Source organism: Cnephaeus nilssonii, assembly GCF_951640355.1.
Source record: "Cnephaeus nilssonii genome assembly, chromosome: 6".
Lineage (NCBI taxonomy): Eukaryota > Metazoa > Chordata > Mammalia > Chiroptera > Vespertilionidae > Cnephaeus > Cnephaeus nilssonii.
The window spans coordinates 64,838,244-64,859,556 of record NC_137077.1 but is presented as its reverse complement, the minus strand read 5'-3'; the positions used below and the strand labels follow the sequence as shown (position 1 = coordinate 64,859,556).

The 21,313-nt window shown below is 37.0% G+C and overlaps 1 protein-coding gene and 1 pseudogene across 4 annotated transcripts in view; one reads left to right on the top strand and one right to left on the bottom strand.

The window, feature by feature from the left end:
* The window catches only part of RAB3IP (RAB3A interacting protein), a 53,364-nt gene that overhangs the window by 7,707 nt on the left and 24,344 nt on the right, over positions 1-21,313 (bottom strand). For 2 of the 3 annotated variants that reach the window (XM_079775022.1, XM_079775020.1), the window contains exons 4-7: positions 12,758-12,853; positions 5,970-6,047; positions 4,511-4,714; positions 1,029-1,157 (exon numbers count right to left, since the gene is read on the bottom strand). In XM_079775022.1, the coding sequence (XP_079631148.1) occupies positions 1,029-1,157; positions 4,511-4,714; positions 5,970-6,047; positions 12,758-12,853 (507 nt within the window). The remainder of the gene's footprint in view (positions 1-1,028; positions 1,158-4,510; positions 4,715-5,969; positions 6,048-12,757; positions 12,854-21,313) is intronic. The other variant, XM_079775021.1, reaches the window with a different exon arrangement.
* On the top strand, positions 5,263-5,956 carry LOC307101704 (NADH dehydrogenase [ubiquinone] 1 beta subcomplex subunit 8, mitochondrial-like; annotated as a pseudogene). Its single transcript has one exon. The product of its transcript is annotated as an NADH dehydrogenase [ubiquinone] 1 beta subcomplex subunit 8, mitochondrial-like (transcript).

The following is a 21,313-nucleotide window of genomic DNA, read 5'->3' as shown; positions in this document are numbered from 1 at the left end:
ATTATCTGGAAGAGGATTAAAGGCATTAATTCCAATCTCTGTTCAACCTTCCTCACAATTAACATCTACTATTAATGCAACTTCAAAATGAATATCATAATGCTTTATTTTGCTAAACATATGCAATTTTTAATATTGGTCATTCATAACACAGCAACATATACTAATAACAGCTATGTATTTTCTGAACATGCATTTATGTGTACAAGAGTCTACAAAAGAATTAACAGAATTATCAAATATTAAATGCCCAGATGGAGATGTTAGCAACCAATAAACAACAGAAGAAACAGGCAATGAAACTCCCATGTGGCAAAACTATTAATACTCAATGGCCTACCTAAAACCAGGCACAGAGCCACAATTAATAACATGTCTACATATCAAGTGTTTTACTGCTCATCTTAACATCTCCTTACAAGTAATGTTATCATTAAATCCTCTAAAGACTTAACATAAATAAGACCTTAGGATTAACTATCTTAAACACTGATTGGCATGATATTTACATATACACCTTCCCCAAACAAATTAAAATTATGATCTTATATGTGTATAGGGCCTTATATTTTTAAAAAGTGTTTGTCTATCTACCTCATTCACTTCATTTTATCCTCTTAACAACTCTGTGCTATAGACAAGGAAGGCATTTTTTCCCACTTTAAAGATGAAGAAACTAAATATAGTTTTCATCTTGTACAAATAAATTCAACGAATATCTTAGAGTACAGAAGTTCCCTTACACTGAAGCCTGGACTGAGAATCAAGAATAAGCCCTGACCCCAACACATATTTAATACTTCACTCCAATGCAACACACTGCAGTGTGAATGATCCTCCGCTCAAATAAGAAAAGATGTTCAGCACTTGAATGCCAAGAAATTATGATCCTGATATGGAATAGGAAAAATGGTAAAACATGACATTTTATAACTTATGTATATAAGAGTTATTAAAATATATAATGTGACTTAATGTAAGGTACAGAAACAACTCTAATGCATTCCTATTAAATTTTTTTTAATTACCTCACTTTTGGAGAATGTTAAACATGGAAAGATATCTTCCTGATAGATTTTGTCTAAAAAAGGACACGTTCTGTCCATTGTGGGCTCATCCTTCCAAGATCTGAATTCATTATACAGAGACAAGTCAGCCTGGCAAACCAAAAGAAAACACAAAATAACTTGTTAAAAAGTACAAATATAAATTTACTTTATAAACCAAAACCTATTTAAACATTACTGAAAAGAAATGCTCTTCATTTAAAATAATAAATTGAACCATTCTTGATTAGTTATAATACCTGGTAGCAATTTTTCTTTTAAAAAAATCCAAACTCCCAAATGACTAATTGGCCCTTTTCAATGTACCCACTATGGTATTTAGTGATGCTATCATTACCCCTCCCAAAAATTAATGTAGAGCTCCTCTTAAGATACATGTGCACACTATCTTAAATATAAAAAATGATGACAAGTCTTTTCTGAAAATAATCAAAAATTAATTTGGACTCTAGTTAGTTAAATAAAATGTTTGAATAAAGTAAGACTGACTAAATTGTGAAACCAAAAGTTTGGGGTTAAAAATTATGCTAATTGTTCTAATATTATCTGAGGGCATTTCCAAAGGAATTTCCATAGTGTTTATTGTGTAAGCAGCAAGACTAAAAGAAGTACACATATAAGTCTCCTAAATTGACTAGCTTAAAATATAACATTTATTTAGATTTCTTTTTTCGGTATATGAATATCCAGTAACCACCAACTGAATCATCAAAAATAATCCAGATTGGCACTAGCCTTCCTATTCACTCTTCCAGTTGTCCCTCTCTTTCCCTCCTCCCTTTTAACTAATTTTCCCCAAGTATTTTTTTCACTACAGATTTCCTAGTCTAGCTTAATACCACCTGTGAACACACAAAGCTATACCTACCCCCAGCCACCCAAACAAAGTAGTGTCCCTCAGCCTCCTGCAGCTCTGAGGTGCCCTTTTCCAGAAGCACTGCACACTGTAAGTGAGGCACTGACACACCTCTGACCTCTAGGATAGCTGAGTCAGAGGTGCTACCATCTACAGGAAAGTAACAAAAGGCTGAGTGTATCCAACCTATCCTACAGACTTTCTTTTAAGGTGTATAATGGCAATCTGTGAAATTTTTTCATCCCAATCCATAAATTCCTTGAATCAAAGCTAAAGGCAAAAGGATAAAAATATTAGCACATGAGTAATACTTACATTTTCAAATTAATTTTCTTTGTCAAATTTACCCTTTAAGGCAGCTGTCGCCAACCTTTCGGACCTCACGGACCACCAGTGGTCACGGACCACTGGTTGGCGACCACTGCTTTAAGGGACATAAATGCCAGAGTAGATAAGTGGTGCTCTAAGGAAAGATTCTAGTTTAAAGGCAATAACTTAAACTATTTATTAAAAATGGACTCACTGCCAGGAACTATGGTAAGCACTTCATAAACATTTAATACTCACACCTACATGAGATAGATATTATGATCTCTGTTTTATAGAAAAGGAAACTGGGGCTTAGAGAGATAAAGTAAGTTGCATAAAATTGCACAGCAAAGCACTAGTAAAAGTTCAAGTTCACATCTAAGTGACCGCATAGTGCACGTGGGTGCGCCTCACTCACCATGACTTAAATGTTGTGATTGTCATGACTGAACGCTCTCACCACATTTTCTACACAAACATATGTTTTACTTTCTTTTGGATTGCTATATCTTTTATTAAGATGTACACTGGTCAAATGTACACGTTTCCTTTGTCTAATAAAACTTTTTGTATTCTAATGTTTTGGTATGTTTTCCACAAAACATTAGGATACAGGATACATCTGGAAAGCAAAAAGTTATTATTTTGAAGTTATATACTGCCTATTCATATTTTAAGGAATTTCATAAACTAAAAACAAAATTTTAAAATATTCCATGACAAAACATTTCAATTTTGTCAGTGTAAATGACAGGAAAAAGGTTAAAATTACAAACATTGAGAAACTGTAGCCAAAATACAAGTTGTACCAAGCAATTAAAAATACTATTTAAATTAAAAGAAATTGAAGTTATTACTAAAAAAAGTTCCTTAAATGTTTAACAGAAACCAACATGAATTTTATATTGTGTTTACAGTCAGATTTGACAAGTACTGAATTTCTCTCTCATAGCATCTTTTGATAACTAAACAAAATATAATCCAATTAAAATATGTAACCACCTTGGTTATTCAGTTTAATAAAGTCCTGACCTCCATGTAAACATTTAACTGAATGAGCACACATAGCTTCTTAAAGATTAATGGACGTGAATTCATCAATGTTAAATACAGCTTTTAAAAAAAAATGGTGGGGGGACAAGAAGAGGTAAGCCAAAGAACTTATATATTTACTAGAGCCCCGGTGCACGAATTCATGCACAGGTAGGGTCCCTCAGCCTGGCCAGCGATCGGGACCAATAGGAGACCAATTGGGGCTGACAGGCCAGCCAGGGGGAGGAACCGCGGGAGGTTGGCCAGCCAGCCCGGGTTGGGGTCTATCGGGGCCAGCCAGCCGGGGAGAGGGACTACGGGAGGTTGGTCAGCTGTGGGAGGTTGGCTGTGGGAGCACACTGACCACCAGGGGGCAGCTCCTGTGTTAAGCTTCTGCACCTGGTGATCAGTGCGCGTCATAGAACTGGTCAACCGGTCATAAAGGTCGCTTAGGCTTTTATATATATAGATATGTGTAGCCCATAGACACAGGCAATGGAGTAGTGAAGACCTGGGGTGGAGAGGGGGCTGGGGGCTGGGAAGAGGGAGGTAAATGGGGAGAAATGGGAGATATCTGTAATACTATCAACAATGAGAAATATTTTCTCTTAAAAAAAAAAACGAAACGGAAGGGCTGCTACATAAATTATTGATCAATCCCCTTGGAAATGCATTCTCATCACATGGAAGGATTAAATAAAAAATATTTTACAATTATATAATTTTTACTCAAAACAGCTCAAAAATAATTCCACATTATCTCAGTTATCTTTACATTTTTTTAAATGATAAGGTTTCCATTAGTTCTATTTTTTGTTGCTTAATTATCTAAATTAACTCTAGGACTTTAACTTCTCCCAGAATTTAAAAGCAACATACTATTCTTCAAGAAATCACCTTATTTTCACACGTCTTACATTCCTTATTTTGTTTAAGTGCCCTAGCAATGAATTTTAACTAGCCAGATCACAAAAGCTACCCACTCTCCTTTATGCAAAACATGACAGTTTGCTCCTTAAATGAAATATCGAGATTAAGACACTTACCAAGTTTTCAGGAGGTACTCCAAGGTCAGCCAGGTAGAGAATGGAATTGAAGAATCCCTGAAAGCAGCCAACTCTAGATTAAGCCTCCCCCATCTTAATACTGCTAGAAAATTTTGCTGGCAAAAATCATAACTGACACCTCAGTGATGAGAATAAGTAAGTATCAACAGAGTCAGAGGGAACAGTCCTTGACGAGTTACCTCTTTGCAGTCTTTTACAAATGGCTGTATCACATTGAGGTCCTGGTGACTGCCACTCATAGCACTGCTTGTACTTTTATTTCTTGTATGCCCCTTTTTAAAAGGGGTCTTTCCACCTGGCAGAGGCTCCTGTGTTGGTGATGTTGGAGAACTGGACAATACAAGTGTCTTCAATGCAGCTACTTCAGCTTGAAGTACATCAATCTTGAAAAGAAATCAACATAATTTCATAACTAAATGCAGTTAATGACAGAGGCAGCTAAAGGTTAGCAATTTTGTTAAAACACTTTCCTTTCAAAGATGAAATATAAGTTTCACCTGTATCTCCTGGGGATTAATAAAAGGAAAGGAAAGCTAAGTTTTTTATGTTTCCACATGGTTTGTATTCAGCTGCTATTCACAATGTCAAGTGATCTTTAAAAATTATCAAAATGTCTAACATTTATATTCCTGAAACAGTAAACTCTAATAACATTTCAGTGAATTAAGAAAACAAATATTAACTTTAAAATGTGATCATATAATCCTTTTGATAATACTTGTGATTCACAAGCCTTTGAATCATTTGGTTCTCCTATGAATGGGCACCGAATGTTCATTATTAATCTACATAGTAGCTATTTTCTCCTTTACAGTTTCCTATAGTTTCTCGCATCTTCTAAAATAAGCACTACTTTACAATCAGAACAAAACCCAGTAACTGGTAAAGTATCTTTAAGACAGTAATCACTAGGAATGGGAAGAAGGCCCAGATGGTGGCAGCCAGGGCAGGGGTCCTAAGAGTCCGAAGGCTACAAAGGGCAACCAGAACCTGGTGCTGCTGAGTGCACAGATAGCCTCCCACTTTGCCCAGGACCAGACCTGGGGTCTATCCCAAGACCCCAGAAGAACGGCCTGCCGCTGCCAAGAAGTATAATGCGGGTGGAAGACTATGAGCAGTACCCGGATGATGGCTTAGGATATGGTGTCTACCCAAAGCTCCGTGACCATTCACAGCACGAGGGATCCATGGTGTGACTGGACCACCCAGACCTGAGACTGAACTGGGGTGAGCTGATTCACTGGGACTGAAATGTGTGGATCAAGAACTATGTGGACACGGCCCCCAGGCCTGTTTCTTGGAATCTCATGTGTAAGCACATCTTCAGCTTCATGGCCTTCATGCTATTCATGTCTTGGGTGGGAGAGACTTACCCCTCCTACCAGCTAGTGGGCCTAAGCAGTATTCTTATAATAATCTGAACCGAGAATGAGGTGGCGATCCCACATGGAGCCTGAGCAGGTGGTTCACTATGAAATCTGGGGAAATTCATGGGCTTTGTACCCCCTAATTGACCCCTTCATTACCAGAGATTTAACCTCAATGAAATCCCTAATAAAACAGTTCTGTGGTTAAAATAAAAAATAGTAATCACTAATTTCTTTACATTTTATACTACTCCAAGCAGTAAAAACTTACTTTTCCTTGTGCTTCTTTTAGCTGTTTTTCTGCTGTTGCCTGCTTGACATTTGCTTCTCTCACCATCTTATGAGCTTCCTGAAAAAGTTAACATCTCAAATTTTGGAAACTAAGTATTTAGCATTTATTTTCAAAAATCTCTTAATAAGTGATTGAAGCAAAGATATACTACCAAAATTTAGCTTGAAAATAAGTACGCAATGTCAACTACTGAAATAACAGTTGTCAGCAGATAGACAAACTATTAGAAATTAGGAAGAGGTACCTTTTTTAGTACCTATTACCACTGAGGCAGCCAAGCTGAGCTGACTCCGTCTGATGATGGTTGAATAAAGGACTGTGAATGTGATGAAGAAAATATATGACCCATATGTTAAACCCAACTTCTCTGAAGTTAGGTTTTTAAAACTTGTTCACTATGTGTGTGTGTGTGTGTGTGTGTGTGTGTGTGTGTGTGTGTGTGTGTATTAGTTACAGCAAAAACATACAGAAGGGACAAGTAAAAATATTAAATTATCAATAGTGTTGCAGTTTACAGAAATTAAGCTGAGAAGCCATAGATTTCGATTAAAAAAATCCACAAATGATATGAAGTAATGACTTTGTACAGAGCAATCTAAAGAGATAAATCAGTTTAATATTTAATGGGGTCTTAATTTTATAGTGCCACAAATAGGAAACTCCAGGTATTTATCTTTTATTCATATATTTCTTCATCAAACATTTATTCACAACACCTCTGCATGAGGTTCCATTCCAGGTGCTCATAATATACTAGGAAAAGTTAACCTCCCTGCTCTTAAGGACCTTACATCATGATTATGTTCTAATAATTAAAATATCTGACCAAGAATTCTGGGTATATTCTAAGTGAGGTATGAACTTTTATAGTTTTCTAAGAAAGAGAGGGATATGACTGAACTTGTATTTCTAAAAGATTACTCTGCTGTATGGAATAATCCCTATGAAGAATTAATGATGGACTGGAACAGTATATAGGGTGCTCGAGATAGTCCCCTGGGATGTAGTTTAGAACTCCGATGTGCAGTTTAGGGAAAAGAAGAGAGGAAGGAAGGGGGAGGGAAGAAGGAAACTACTTTCAAGATATTTAACAAACGGTGTGACAATGACACCCTCACCAGGTCTGCCTACTACCCAGGGGTGGAGTGGACGAAGGGAAGTTCTCCACTTCAGAGTCTGACAGTGGCTCTCCTATTGGTTCATTTGCTTTTACAATATTTTTGTTGTTTTGTCAATCCTCACCCAGGGATATTTTTCCATTGATGTTTAGAGAGAGTGGAAGGGAGAGGGAGAGAGAGAGAGAGAAACATCGATGGTTGCCTCTCGCATGTGCCCTGACCAGGACCGGGGATCAAGCCTGCAACCTAGGTACATGCTCTTGACCAGAATGAACCTGAGACTCTTCAGTTGCAGGCCGATGCTCTATCCACTGAACCAAAACTGGCTAGGGCTGCTTTTACAGTATTATAGTGAATTGTGGTTTTACAGTATTGTGGTGAATTGCAGTGCCATGAACATGAATTTACACATTAAATAAAAGAAGCATTACTATCAAAGCTTTATAATGAGATGAAATTAACTGTGAAAATCTCCCACTAACAACTGTGCTAGTTATTTTGTGTCAAAGTCCTCAAGAGCTGTCAAATTTAATAATGAAGTAAGCATTTTCCCTGTGAAAATAACCAATGTTTCAGATTTGCTGAATTTTTCTGAAATGATAAGCAGCTGTCAATAGAACTGTTGGCAAATATTTTCAAAATAACACACGTATCTAATCTGACTCTTCAAGAGAAGTGACATTTTAACTATAAATGTAGAGTAACTCATGCTATGGAGAGAATGTTTGTTTAAATGTTTAAAAATGGAGAAACTCTGCTTTCACTAATAGTAAACTATGCAACTTGGACAAAACCTCCCATGGGAGAACAATTAAAAGAGCTGGACAATTTTTTAAATGTGTTTGAAGGCATTAGAGAACAAATAAAACAGTGAAGGACTCGGGGACCAAGATCCAACAGAAGATGTAAACCCAGAAAAGTGAGCTGGAATTAGGGGTGACTTTTCCCCTTGAGATATAAAGGACACAGTGAAAAGATACAGCACACATGTAAATGAAGTCACGGAAGGAAAGAAAAGAGAGCTAGAATGAGGGAGAAGCAGTCTCTAAAAAAGTACCATATAGGATTTTACACGCTGACAAAAGACATCTGGTTTGGCTCATTGGGTAGGGTATCCGCCCACAGACTGAGGGGTCCCTGGTTTGATTCCAGTCAAGGGCACGTACTTCGATTGCAGACTCCATCCCCGATCCCAGTAGGGGTGAATGCGGGAGGCAACCAATCAATGTCTTTTTCTCTCTCTCTCCTCTCCTCCCTTCCCCTCTCTCTAAAAATCAATGGGAAAATAGCCTCGGGTGAAAATTTAAAATAATAATAATAAATTTTAAAAGTTTGAAGTTTTTCCTATCACTTTATCACTCTGTAGCTGAAAATGACAGAAGTACCAGGAGTCAGCAAACTTGTTCTATAAGAGCCAGTTAGTAAATCTGGCTTTGTGAGCCATACAGGCTGTTGCAACTACTCAATTCTGCTGTTGCAATGTGAAAGCAGCCACAGACAATAAATACAGAACAAATGAGTGTGGCCATTTCAATAAAAATATATGGGCACTAAAATTTGAATTTCATATAGTTTTCATAGGTCACAAAATATTCTTCTTTTGATCCCCTGCAACCATTTAAAAATGTAAAAACCACCCTAACTGGTTTGGCTCAGTGGATAGAGTGTCAGCCTGCAGACTGAAGGTCCCAGGTTCAATTCCGGTCAAGGGCATGTACCTTGGTTGCGTGCACATCCCCAGTAGGAGGTGTGCAGGAGGCAGCTGATCAATGTTTCTCTCTCATCGGTGTTTCTAACTCTCTATCCCTCTCCCTTCCTCTCTGTGAAAAAAAATCATTAAAATATATTTTAAAAAATAAAATAAAAAATGTAAAAACCAATCTTCGCTCAAGGCCATACGGAAGTAGACACAGACTAGTTTTACCCTGCAGGAAGTAGTGTGCAGACCTCTATTTTACGTAAACATTCAAATCTTTATACTTACAAACTTTGAAAAGAGAATTTTTAACCTAATTCTCCCCAAAGTATGAGTTACTCCTAATCTTCTGATTAGTTTGCAAAAACAATTTGTTGTTATTAGAGAAGACAGAAATTCAGTAAATTCAGTAGAGACTTTTCTGAAAAAACCTTCATGTAACTGACAATGGAAATGAAACTTTAGTATAATTATTTAAAACAGGGAAAGATATACTTCTTCCATTTGGATCAATATGTTTGTTAGTTATCAGCAACATTAAATATAATTTTTTAAAAAACAAAATAAAACAAACACAAAAACACATTTAGAACAGAACTTAATCTGGATAACAAATTTTCAAAAACAAGGTAATATATTCAATCACACTCTTCTCACTAAATACAGGGGTGAGCAAAAGTAGGTTTGCAGTTGTAGCATGCAAGTCACAGTTTTTTCTTGTATTATCATTTATTAATTAATGCATTCTTTTCCATACAAACTGTAAATCTGCTTTTGCTCAACCCTGTAAGCAAAAGCACACATATACGCATTATGTTTTGGTGAGAAGAAAATATATTGTACTATTATAAAAAACTTTACGCATTTTTATTCTTACTTTTCAAAATTATTGCTTTATAATTTATGTAACACATTATTATGATGGTTAGTGTACGCATATAATTTATGAGTAAGTACATATGCTCTTAGAACAGTGCCTAGTACACAGGGAACACTCAGTAAATATCAGGTATCTTCATCATAATTAAGGTACATGTTCACTTTTTTTTTTACAGATCAGGTACATGAACAAAAAGTTTAGCATATACTGATCTAGGTAAGAAACGATGGTGGCTGGGAAGACGGTGACAGCAGATTCAAAATAGAAAGGCAGGCAGATTATTTCATGTAATCCAGGTACTGTCACGGGACCTTCTGGACAGTTTCAGTGTAGGATGAAGAGGGGCCTCAGTGATGACTCCTTTTCTGTGGCCTGAGATAAAGGAATTGCTGATTTTCATGGAACTCAAGGCAAGAGTCCAGGTCATGAATTTGAGTCCCAGCACTGCTCCTTATCTATGCCTCATTTTCTTCACAGATTAAAATAATAATGTGTACTCTATGCCTCATAGCATTATGGAGAGAAAACCAGATATAGCACAAAAATTTACTAAAATTGGCTGACAAAATATTTTTAAAATCTTAACATTACCTATGTTAAATGTAGACTACTTTGTAAAGCATTCTTTCAATGGAATTCATTTTATCTCTAAATCTGAGATACCAGAAAAAATATATATATGTAACTTTAAAGTCTTCGATTTGATACTTTTAAGACTCAACTTTGCTACATACAAAGTATAATTATATTCAAGATTATTTGTTCATAATACATTAATAAACTCCTAATTTGAACTTACATGGTAAATTTACCAAAACTGTACAAATTGATTTTATTCAGAATAATCTTTAATTCTTAAAACTATACATGTATATCATAAGATGCAAGCAAATGCTCTTTTCATAAGACAGTGGTACATTGAGATCACAAAGCCACAATTAAGACCAGAGAAAAACTTTTAGCACTGTTTTTCAAAATTCATAAATAATTGGTTTAAATACAACTTTCTTCATTACCAAAATCATGTTTAATCACAGTAACTTCTTTCCCAGAAAGTTTACAGTATCAATGCAGGTTAGGGACCCCAAAACTATGTTTTTTAGATATACTTTGTCATTAACAGCACAAACTGCATTTCTGGTACTTCACATCCCATTACAGAGAGGAAAAAGTTTCTGTTAGCTTACTTCTATTTCATCAAACAGAATATATATGTAAGTACAGAAGGGTGGAGCTAAGCATGGCTAAAAGTAGGGCAGGCAGGTAAGAAATCAAAATTAATATAAGTAGTATAACACACTTGCTTTCTTCTCTAGTATCCATATCATTACAAAATTTTCTTTTGCCAGACAATATTGGAAGAAAAAGTCTTATGTTTCTGTATACCCCTTGTATATATAAAATGAAACAGGTCACACAGCTCCTATTTCAGATCTTTAACTTTCCACTCTCCTCCACCTTAAATTTCTCTTCCTCTCATCTCCAATGACTAGTTAACTAAACAAAAGAAATTCGTTTTTAAATGTTCATGAATGAAAATGACTCCAAAAAAGACAAAGACAAAGAAGAGGGCAGACAAGTGTGGAATCAGAAGGCGCATGGAAAGCTCACATGTCTGAAGATATCCACTGCAATGCTACTTATAATGATAGAAACTGTGGAATACGTATTTGATAGATTATTCTTTCTTTACACTGACTATGCAGTAGCATGAAAAGAGGCTTATTTGGAAAAACACACACACACACCCCTACAAAATGTATTAGTATTGCAACTATGTGAGCAAACATGCATATCCAACACTGAAAACAGATGCTGCATAAATACAAATAAAGGGTGAAGAAATTTTCCCCCTAAAATCTTGTAAAAGTTTTAAGAACAAATTTTTGAGGAAAAAATATTGATAAGTGATAACATCATTAGGTATTCTCGTAACACATCAATGTTTTTGATAAGGGATGTTTCTGGAAGCTAATCTGAAGGAGGCACTCCATGGAAGTGATTCTTAACAGCAAGGAAGTACTATTCTCTACTCAACCCTCATGGATATTTATAAGTTGTCAAAATGATCAGGGAGTATTTCTAGCATTTTTTGGGGCAAAGCCAAGTATGATGGTTAATCTTGTATGTCAAGTTGACTGGGCCACAGGGTGTGCCCAGATATTTGGTCAAGCATTATTTTGGGTGTTTCTGGATGAGATGGACATTTATATCAGTAGACTGAGCAAAGCAGACTGCCCTCCATAATGTGGGTGGGCCTCATCCAATCAGTAGAAGACCTGAATAGAGCAAAAAGCTGATCCCACAGAATAAGAGAGAATTCTTCTTGCCTTCAGAGCTGAATTGAAACATCAGCTCTTCCTGCGTCTTAAGCCTTTGGACTTGGATTGGAACTACACCATCAGCTGTGCTAGGCCTCCAGCCAACCAAATCTCCCTGCATAACTTGGGACTTACCAGCCTCCATAATCACATGAGCCAATTCCTTATATAAGCCTCTTTCTGTATATATGTATATGTATCTATGTATATACACACATGCTATTAGTTCTGTTTCTTGGAGAATCCTGAATAATATACCAAGGATGCTAAATGTCCTACAATATCAATGGCAGCCCTATTGAGAAATACTGAGTTGGGTAAAAATTTTGGTCCCAAGTGGTAGGCTAGAGATAAAAAGGTTACCTTCTAAGAAGTATGTATTACCTCCTAACATTCCACAAATCATCCAGTATCAGATATACATCAAAGGTTTGCCATCTTTGTTGTGGAGTCATACAAAGTTACTCTAAAGCAGTCCCTAAGTATTTGGTGAAAGTCAAAATTAAATTTACCTCCTTTCTTTCCACATATCCATATTTAAAGAACCTGATACTGGTAGCCCATAGTGTTTTTTTGTTTCACAGCATTTTAAGTTGCAGTCTCTACATTTCTTAAAAATTTTATTTTTTTTAGAAGACTTATAAATATGTATAAAGTTAAGCATATTTTTCCTCAAGATTCCCTCAAAAAACAACTCTATCAATATATAAAAATCATGACTTTGCTTTTGGCCAAGACGTAAATAGACCAACCTCAAACAGACTAGCTGTGAGTTCCTCCAATTCCTGTCCAAGTTGATCACGTACTTTAGAAAGCCTCTCACACTCTTCATCTTTTAACTTCAGTTCCTGTGAGAAATTGATCATTTTATTTTGGATTTTCATAGTTTTAAGTCAGATTCAGCAGACTATATAATCTTTACTAATAAGATTACAAAATATTAATACTGTCCCCTCCTACTATATTCACACTGAAAATGTTTATCTAGCACTTGCTATGTGGAAGACAATGAGGCAAATCTAAAATTACCAATAATTCTAATTCACATATTAAATTTTCATGTTTCATAAACCATACAAAGATTAAATAGTATATATTATGTATAAAAATAAACAAGTGATTTCATTTTTTCCTTTAATTTTTCTCTGAACATAATTTATTTCCATCAAGCAAGCAATTTCTTCAACTATGCTTATTAGATAAAAGTTCAACAGGTTTTTTGCCCATTTTTGCTTTAAAAATTGTTTACTTATAATTTTATGTAATATACCGCAATTAGTCTAAAGTTTCCACCAGGCGACTATACCATTTAATACTACACTAAGAGGCAAACGATGCATATTTAAAATCAAGAAGAATGTTAACAACAAAAACCACATCTTACATTTATACATACCTCCCATTAGGTCACAAAATATGTTAGAAAATTTCTGTATTAAGATGTTACAATATGCTTGTCAGATAAGTACAAGATTTATCTGGATGATCACTTAGTAAGTTATAAAATGTCTAATCCAGTGGTCACCAACCTTTCGGATCTCATGGACCACCAGTGGCAACCGCTGCTCTAATCACTGGGGTCTACACATGCAACTAATATAATACTGGATATCAACTATAATTAAAAAATAAAAAATGATGTAAATGTAAAAAACTTTAAGATGTTACTAATATGCCATTTTATGTTACCCTAAATTAATCATTCAAATTTAGATATTAAAAAAAATCCAAGCTCCTTATATATTGGTCACAATTGAACTAAAACATAATGGTTTAATTGTATAATTATTGTGGTGGCAGCATAGTTTTTGAATATCCCAAGGACAACTTCTGAAAGCTAAACATACCACTGGGATATCAGAAAAACCCAATGACTACATCTTCAATAAAAGCAGGTAAATGTGGTTGCACTGCCAACACTGCAGGATCAGCAACTCTGAGAAAGGGAGCAACAGGAAGTGAATGAATGGGACTACAGAGGTACCCTGCAAAATCCCAGAACCCAGAAAATCATTGTAAATACCCCAAAAGCAGAGGATTCTACCATTGGTGGAAACTGGAAGAAGACTGAGAACAAATGGGGAAAAGGAAAAGGTTTTCTCAGGCTCCATATTGCAGGTGAGTGCAAAAATCTGTCCTGAGGCAGCAAACAGTCCTACTGTGAAGCTCTACTCTCAGCTCTCTCAAAGCATCCAGCAGAGAAACCCTTCCAGGACAGAGTGCCACGCTAAGGGAAAAACTCTTTATCTGAAACCAAACTGCAGGGCAGGAACAATGGAGACAGAGAGGAGTTTCAGATATTAAAGGAGGAAGGTGAGGGCAAAGTTCCAAAGGAAACAGATCACAGAAAACACTATGAAAATATATCTTATGATGTAATGTTAAGCCTGCAAAGCTCACAGAGACACTGGGCTAGAGGAGAAACCTTCTTGAATAAGGCTTACCTCTGAGAGAAGTGGCTACACAGATACACCAATAACAATAGAAGGGAAAGCCCTGAATGTAAAACTAAGAAAGTTATCGTGGTTTATCCTACTCCTTCACAGGAATCTCCTTCCCATATTCCAGGAAAATCCAATTCATTGAAACATGGAAAACCAACAAAAATCTGTGAAGTTCTCATAATAAAAAAGTTAAACATAAAGCCAAGTCACCTAAAAGGGAAAGAAAATCAGGCTGGTATTAAACATCAACAGCATTTTACTAGTATATTAGAAAACAATATAAGTACTAAAAAAAAAGTGAGATGAAGATTTTATTTTTAATGTGTGTGTTTTTTATTGATTTTAGAGAGAGAGGAAAGGAAAGGGAGAGAAAGACAGAAGCATCGATGAGAGTGAAGCATTGATTGGCTGCCTCCTGTATGCCCCCTGCAACCAGGAATCAAACCAGAGGCCTCCTGGTGCATGGAATGATGCTCAATCCACTGAGCCACACCACCAGGCAAGATGAAGATTTTAAATCCAGCCAAAGTGTCCTTCAAGTGTAATGTCAGAGACAAAGAGTTGTAAACCTGTAAAACTTTAGAGAATATCTCTCCCAGAGCATGCCTGAGTGGTCAAGTGGAGAATGAGTTTCAGATAATCAAGAAAAAAATGAAGATTTAATGTTCAAGACTGAGGATAAGAAGCAAATATATTTAATTTTAGAACTGCAACTAAAAGATGGGGATATCAAGAGAATGAAAACATGAGAAAATATCTGCAAAAGACATATCTGATAAAGATGTTTGTCCAAAATATACAAAAAATTATTAAAACTCAATAGTAAGGAAATGAACAACCTGGTTACAAAATGGCAAAAGATCTGAACAGACACCTCACAAAAAAAAGACATACAGAGAGCAAATAAACATATGAAAAAAAAATGTTCCAAATCATATGAAATCAGGGAAATGAAAATTAAAATGAGTACCACCAAAAACCAGAACACAGACAATGCTAAATGCTGGCAAGGATGGGAAGCAACAGGGACTCTCATTCATTGCTGGTGGGAATGCAAAATGGTACAGCCACTGTGGAAGACAGTTCAAGACATAATCTTTTTTTAAAATATACATAAGACTATTTATTGCAACAGTGATTGGTATGGGAAAAGATTAGAAATAACCTAAATACCTATTAATAAGGAAGTGGTTAAATAAATTACAGTAATTCATACAATGAAATGGGTTCAATTTCAGGATTGGGGTTATGGTTAATGTGAATGCTGAGAGAAAATAGTCAAGATAGCTTAAGTAAAAAATTCAAGATGTGAACAGTGCTTACATACCTTTACATATTTCAATAGTTTTGTGCATATAGAAAGACTTTAAGGAAATACCTAAGAACTTCCTAACCAGGTTGTCTCTGGGAGGCTAACTGGCTGATTGACAGACCGAAAGCAATCTGACAAAAACTAAACACGTCTTACTATACAATCGAGCAACCACACTCCTTGATATTAAACCAAAGGAGTTGAAAAAGTATGTCTACACAAAAATCTGCACTTGAATGTTTATATATTCATAACTGCAAAAACTGGGAAGCAACCAAAATATAGGTGAATAGATAAAAAATTCAGTAGGCGAATGAATAAACTGTGGTAGTACATCCAGATAAAGGAATATTACTCAGCAATATAAGGAAATGAGCTACCAAACCATGAAAAGGCATGGAAGAAAATAAACGATGTTACCATATTTAAAAATCCAATCTGAAAAGGCTACTTACTGTATGATTCCAACTATATGACATTCTGGAAAAGGTAAAACTATGGAGACAGTCAAAAGATAAATGGTTAACAGGGTTTAGATGGTAGGAAGGAATAAATAAGTAAAGCATAGAGGATTGTTAGGGCAGTGAAACTATTCTGGATGATACTGTAATGGTAGATCCATGTCACTATACATTGGCTAAAACTCATAGATGTACAACACCAAGAGTAAACCCTAACGTAAATGCAGGACTTTGGGGAATGATGATGTGTCAATTTAGGTTCATCAGTTCTAACAAATGGACCACTCTGGTGCAAAATGTGGATAATGGAGGAGATTGTGTGTGTGTTGGGATGGGGTTTTATGGGAACTCTGTAATTCCCTCTCAATTTTTCTATAAACCTAAAACTGCTCTAAAAAATAAAGTGTTGGTTGTTTTTTTTTTTAATGGGATAGCTCTAGCCAGTGGTGAGAGCACTGGCCCATGCACCAAAGGGTTGCAGGTTTGATTCCTGGTTAAGGGTATGTACATGGTGGGGGGGTGTGCAGGAGGCAACAAATCCATCTCTCTCTCTCTCTCTTTCTCTCTCTCTCTCACACACACACACACACACATCGATGTTCCTCTCCCTCTCCCTCCCACTCCCTCGCTCCCTTCCACACTCTCTAAAAATCAATGGAAAAAATATCCTCAGGTGAGGATTAACAATAAATCAATAAATAAACTGGGACTAAAGCTGACAAAACAGTTATACAAATGTTATAAGCTTCAGGAATGTAAAAGTAATACACACAAACAAAAAATAGGAGAAAGATTAAACTAAATTCGAAACATCTTAAATATTAACTGGAGTAAAGAAATACAAATCACTATGAGGCTCACAAATCAATTAGTATAAACCTAAACATATTTAACACCATAGAGATTAACATTATTTTAAGTACAATTTAATTAAACAGGAAAAAGAAACAGTAACTAGATAATTTTAGTATTTTTCAAGGTAGGGAACAAAGGCAATAGCTGAAGAAGGGCCAGGAGATATTTATATCTTCAATTAAAGGTAACAACTAGAATGGAAATCAAAACTTCTAAAATATCAAAAAGGAAAAGAGAAGGAGGAGGTCACACACACACACACAAAAAAAATGGAGCACATAGTGAAAAGACATTTGAAAGCCATGTAACAGAAACATGCCCAAATGTAGCACATTTACCAATAAATGCAAATGGACATAACTCAAGTAAAATTATTTTCAGACTAGAGGCTCGGTGCACAACATTCGTGCACTGGGGGGTGGGGGGTGTCACTCAGCCCGGCCTGCACCCTTTAGCAGTCCAGGAGCCCTCGGGGGATGTCCGACTGACGGCTTAGGCCCGCTTCCCACAGTGGGACATCTATAGTGCTGCCACGGAGGCAGGAGAGGCTCCCGCCACCACCACTGTGCTCGCCAGCCTGGCTTGTGGCTGAGTGGCGCTCCCGCTATGGGAGTGCACTGACCACCAGGGGGCATCTCCTGCGTTGAGCATCTGCCCCTGGTGGTCAGTGTGCATCATAGCGACCGGTTATTCTGTCTTTTGGTCAATTTGCATATTACCCTTTTATTATATAGGATTAGCTAAAAAAGCAAAAATCTCTCTATTCTCTATACAAGAGACATCGTAAAACAATGATTCATACAAAAATATAAGGATATAAAAAGTACCGTATTTTCTGGCGTATAAGACAACTGGGCGTATAGAAGATTTTCCTGGGTTAAAAAGTCGTCTTATATGCCAGAAAATACAGTATACTAAAAATATAATACAAATAAAAATAAAAAAAAGAGGGCTGTCAATCTTGATAACAGACTAAGCAGAATACAGGTCAAAATCATTAGAGATAAAGGAAATTTCATAATACTAAAGACTACAATGCAAAATGAAAACTTTAAAATACTCCCAAATAAATAAATACTACTAAATATAGACTTAAACAAACAGAAAGAAGGATATACTACATTCTTGAACAGAAAAATATCATAACAGTGCCAATTTTCCCTGAGTTAATTTATAAATCTGTAAAAGCATAAATTTAATATCAGGTTCTTTTAAACTCTAAAATTTTATTATTTTGTAAGTATATATGAAAACTAAGTCAATTCATTCAACATTTCCTACTAGGTAGGCACTATGGTACTCCTTCAGAACACAAAGCCAAGTAAGATACTACCGTTTGAGAAGCTTTCAATCTATTAGAGCAATACATATGTCATTCATGAAAGCAAAATTGTTGAATCACTTCCTACTCTTCTAAAGTGGATAAACCTCACCCTAATACTAAAGACCCTTTACATGTGCTCAATTTCCCTTTACAGAGTTATTTCCCTTGGTCCACACAGTAAAGCTAGAACTAAATTGGTCTGATTCATACTTTATTATTGTTGTTGACAGCATCACAAATGTCCCCCATTTGCTCCCCCTGCACCCTCATCCACCCCCAGCCCCTGCCCTATCCCAGGCCTTCACCACAGTAATGTGTGTGTCCATAGGCTATGCATATCTATGTAAAAGCCTAAGTGACCATCGCAACCGAACAGACGACTGAACAGGCTGCGTGGGGCGACCAAGCTGGCAGGGGGGTTAGTGAGGGACGACCAAACGACTGAGCAGCAGGCTGCGTGGGGCGACCCAATCAGCAGGGGGGTGAGTGAGGGGCGACTGAACAACCGAGCAGCAGGCTGAATGGGGTGACCCAACCGGCAGGGGGGTTAGTGAGGGGCGACCAAACGACCGAGCAGCAGGCTGCGTGGGGCAACCAGGCCAGCAGGGGGGGCAGTGAAGGGTGATCCAATGACCGAACAGCAGGCTGCGTGGGGCGACCAGGCCAGCAGGGGTGGGGCAGTTGGGGGTGATCAGGCCGGCAGGCAGAGGCAGTTAGGGGTGATCAGGCTGGCAGGGGGGGCAGTTAGGGGCGATCAGGCAGGCAGGGAGGTGAGCAGTTAGGAGACAGTGGTCCAGGATTGTGAGAGAGATGTCCCAGATTAGAGAGGGTGCAGGCTGGGCTGAGAGGACCCTCCCCCACCCACCCCTGTGCACAAATTTTGTGCACCGGGCATCTAGTCTGCATATAAGTTCTTTGGTTAATCTCTTCATATCTCACCACACCCCTTCCCTCTGAGCTCTCTCAGTCTGTTCCATGATCCATGCCTCTGGAGCTATTTTGTTCATCAGTTTATTATGTTCATTAGACTCCACATATAAGTGAGATCATATGATATTTGTCTTTCTCTGACTGACTTATTTCACTTAGCATAGTATTCTCCAGGTCCATCCATGCTGTCTCAAAGGGTAAGCAATCCTTCTTTTTTATAGCTGCATAGTATTCCATTGTGTAAATGCACCACATCTTTTTTATCTACTCATCTACTGATGAGCACTTGAGCTGTTTCCAGTTCTTAGCTATAGTAAATAGCACTGCTATGAACATCTTTGGATAAATTCTCAGAAGTGGATCTCTGAGTCAAATGGCAGTTCCATTTTTAATTTTTTTGAGTAAATTTCATACTATTCTCCATAGTGGCTGCACCAATCTGCATTCCCACCAGCAGTGTACTAGAGTTCCAGTTTCTCCACATCCTCACCAGCACTTGTTGTTTGTTGATTCATTCTTGTTTCATTCCCCAAACTGATCCCGTCCAGCTGGGCTAACCCTTTCCCTATAAATGTCTGCCTACCTTCTTTCTATGCTTTGGGTCCAACTTAATCTACCTAATGAAGTCAAATTTGTATAGCATGTCAATATCTTTTTTAGAATTTAATTTGTACTTTTCATTATTGTAATACCGTTTTCAAAATTCATTTCTTTAACAACAAACATGAATTTTTTGTTAATTGGATGCTAATTTTTCTGTCAGCATCAGGCATTTATTTAGGTGCTGGAGACACAGAAAAGAAGTGAGACCCAGTTCATGGTTTTCACAAAGTCATAGCCTACTGAGGGTAGCCAATCTTTAAACAGATTCACAAAGCAATTTGGTAAGAGCTATAGTAGTAATAGGTACATATTAGAAAAAGGAGTTTGCCAAATGTAAAGGAAGGAATAAAACAGTATGGTTTATAGTAGCTAAAGATGGGGAGGAATGGATGCCACAAAAGGGTAATGCCAGAAAGTTAGGCTTATGGCCAGTCCTGAAAAGCCATGGCTAAGAAATTGAGACTTCTGACCAGCGTGGCTTAACAGTTGAGCATCTACCTATGAAACAGGAGTTCAAGTTCAATTCCCCCAGGTTGCAGGCTCGATCTCCAGTGTGGGACATGCAGGAGTCTGCCACTCAATGATTCTCTTATCATTGATGTTTCTCTCCCCGCCTTCCCCCTCTCTTCTCCCTTCCCCCTCCCTCTCCCTTCTTCTCTGAAATCAATAAAAACATATACATTTTTTAAAAAGTGGTGTTCCAAATACAGTGGAACATTAGTCATTAAAAAAAAGGTGAAATATTTTTTAAAAAAGAAATTGAGACTTACTTTAAAGACAAGGAGAAATTATCTCAAAGGCAGTGATAAGTCACCGACAGATTTTAAGCAGAATGGTAACAATCAGATTCACAATTCAAAATGATAACTTGAACAGTGTGGCTAGGTTAAAAAAATAAAAACTGGAATAAAGGAAACCAATTGATCACTGCAATATTTTAGGCAAGAAATACAGATTTAGAGTAGTGATAACAGAGAAAAGAAATTTGAGAGATATTTAAAACACAGAGTGTCAGGACTCTTGATCAAGTATATTTCATCAAATTTAAGACATAATTTTTAAGATAAACATTTTATATATCAAGAAATAAAAATACTGTCAATGGCCCTGGACAGTGTTGCTAAGTGGTTAGAGCGTCAGCCCAAGCACCAGAGGGTCCAACTTTGATTCCTACGCAAGGGGATGTGCCTGGGTTGCAGGGTTGCTCCCTGCCCCCAGTCAGGGGCATGCAGGAGACAGCCAGTCGATGTGTCTCTCTCACATCAATCACTCCCTCTCCCTCTCCCTCCCCCCGTCTCTGTCTCTCTATCTCTTGTCTCTCTTTCTCCCCGTCCCTCCATCCCTCCCTCTTTCTCTGAAAAACAATGGTGAGGATTAAA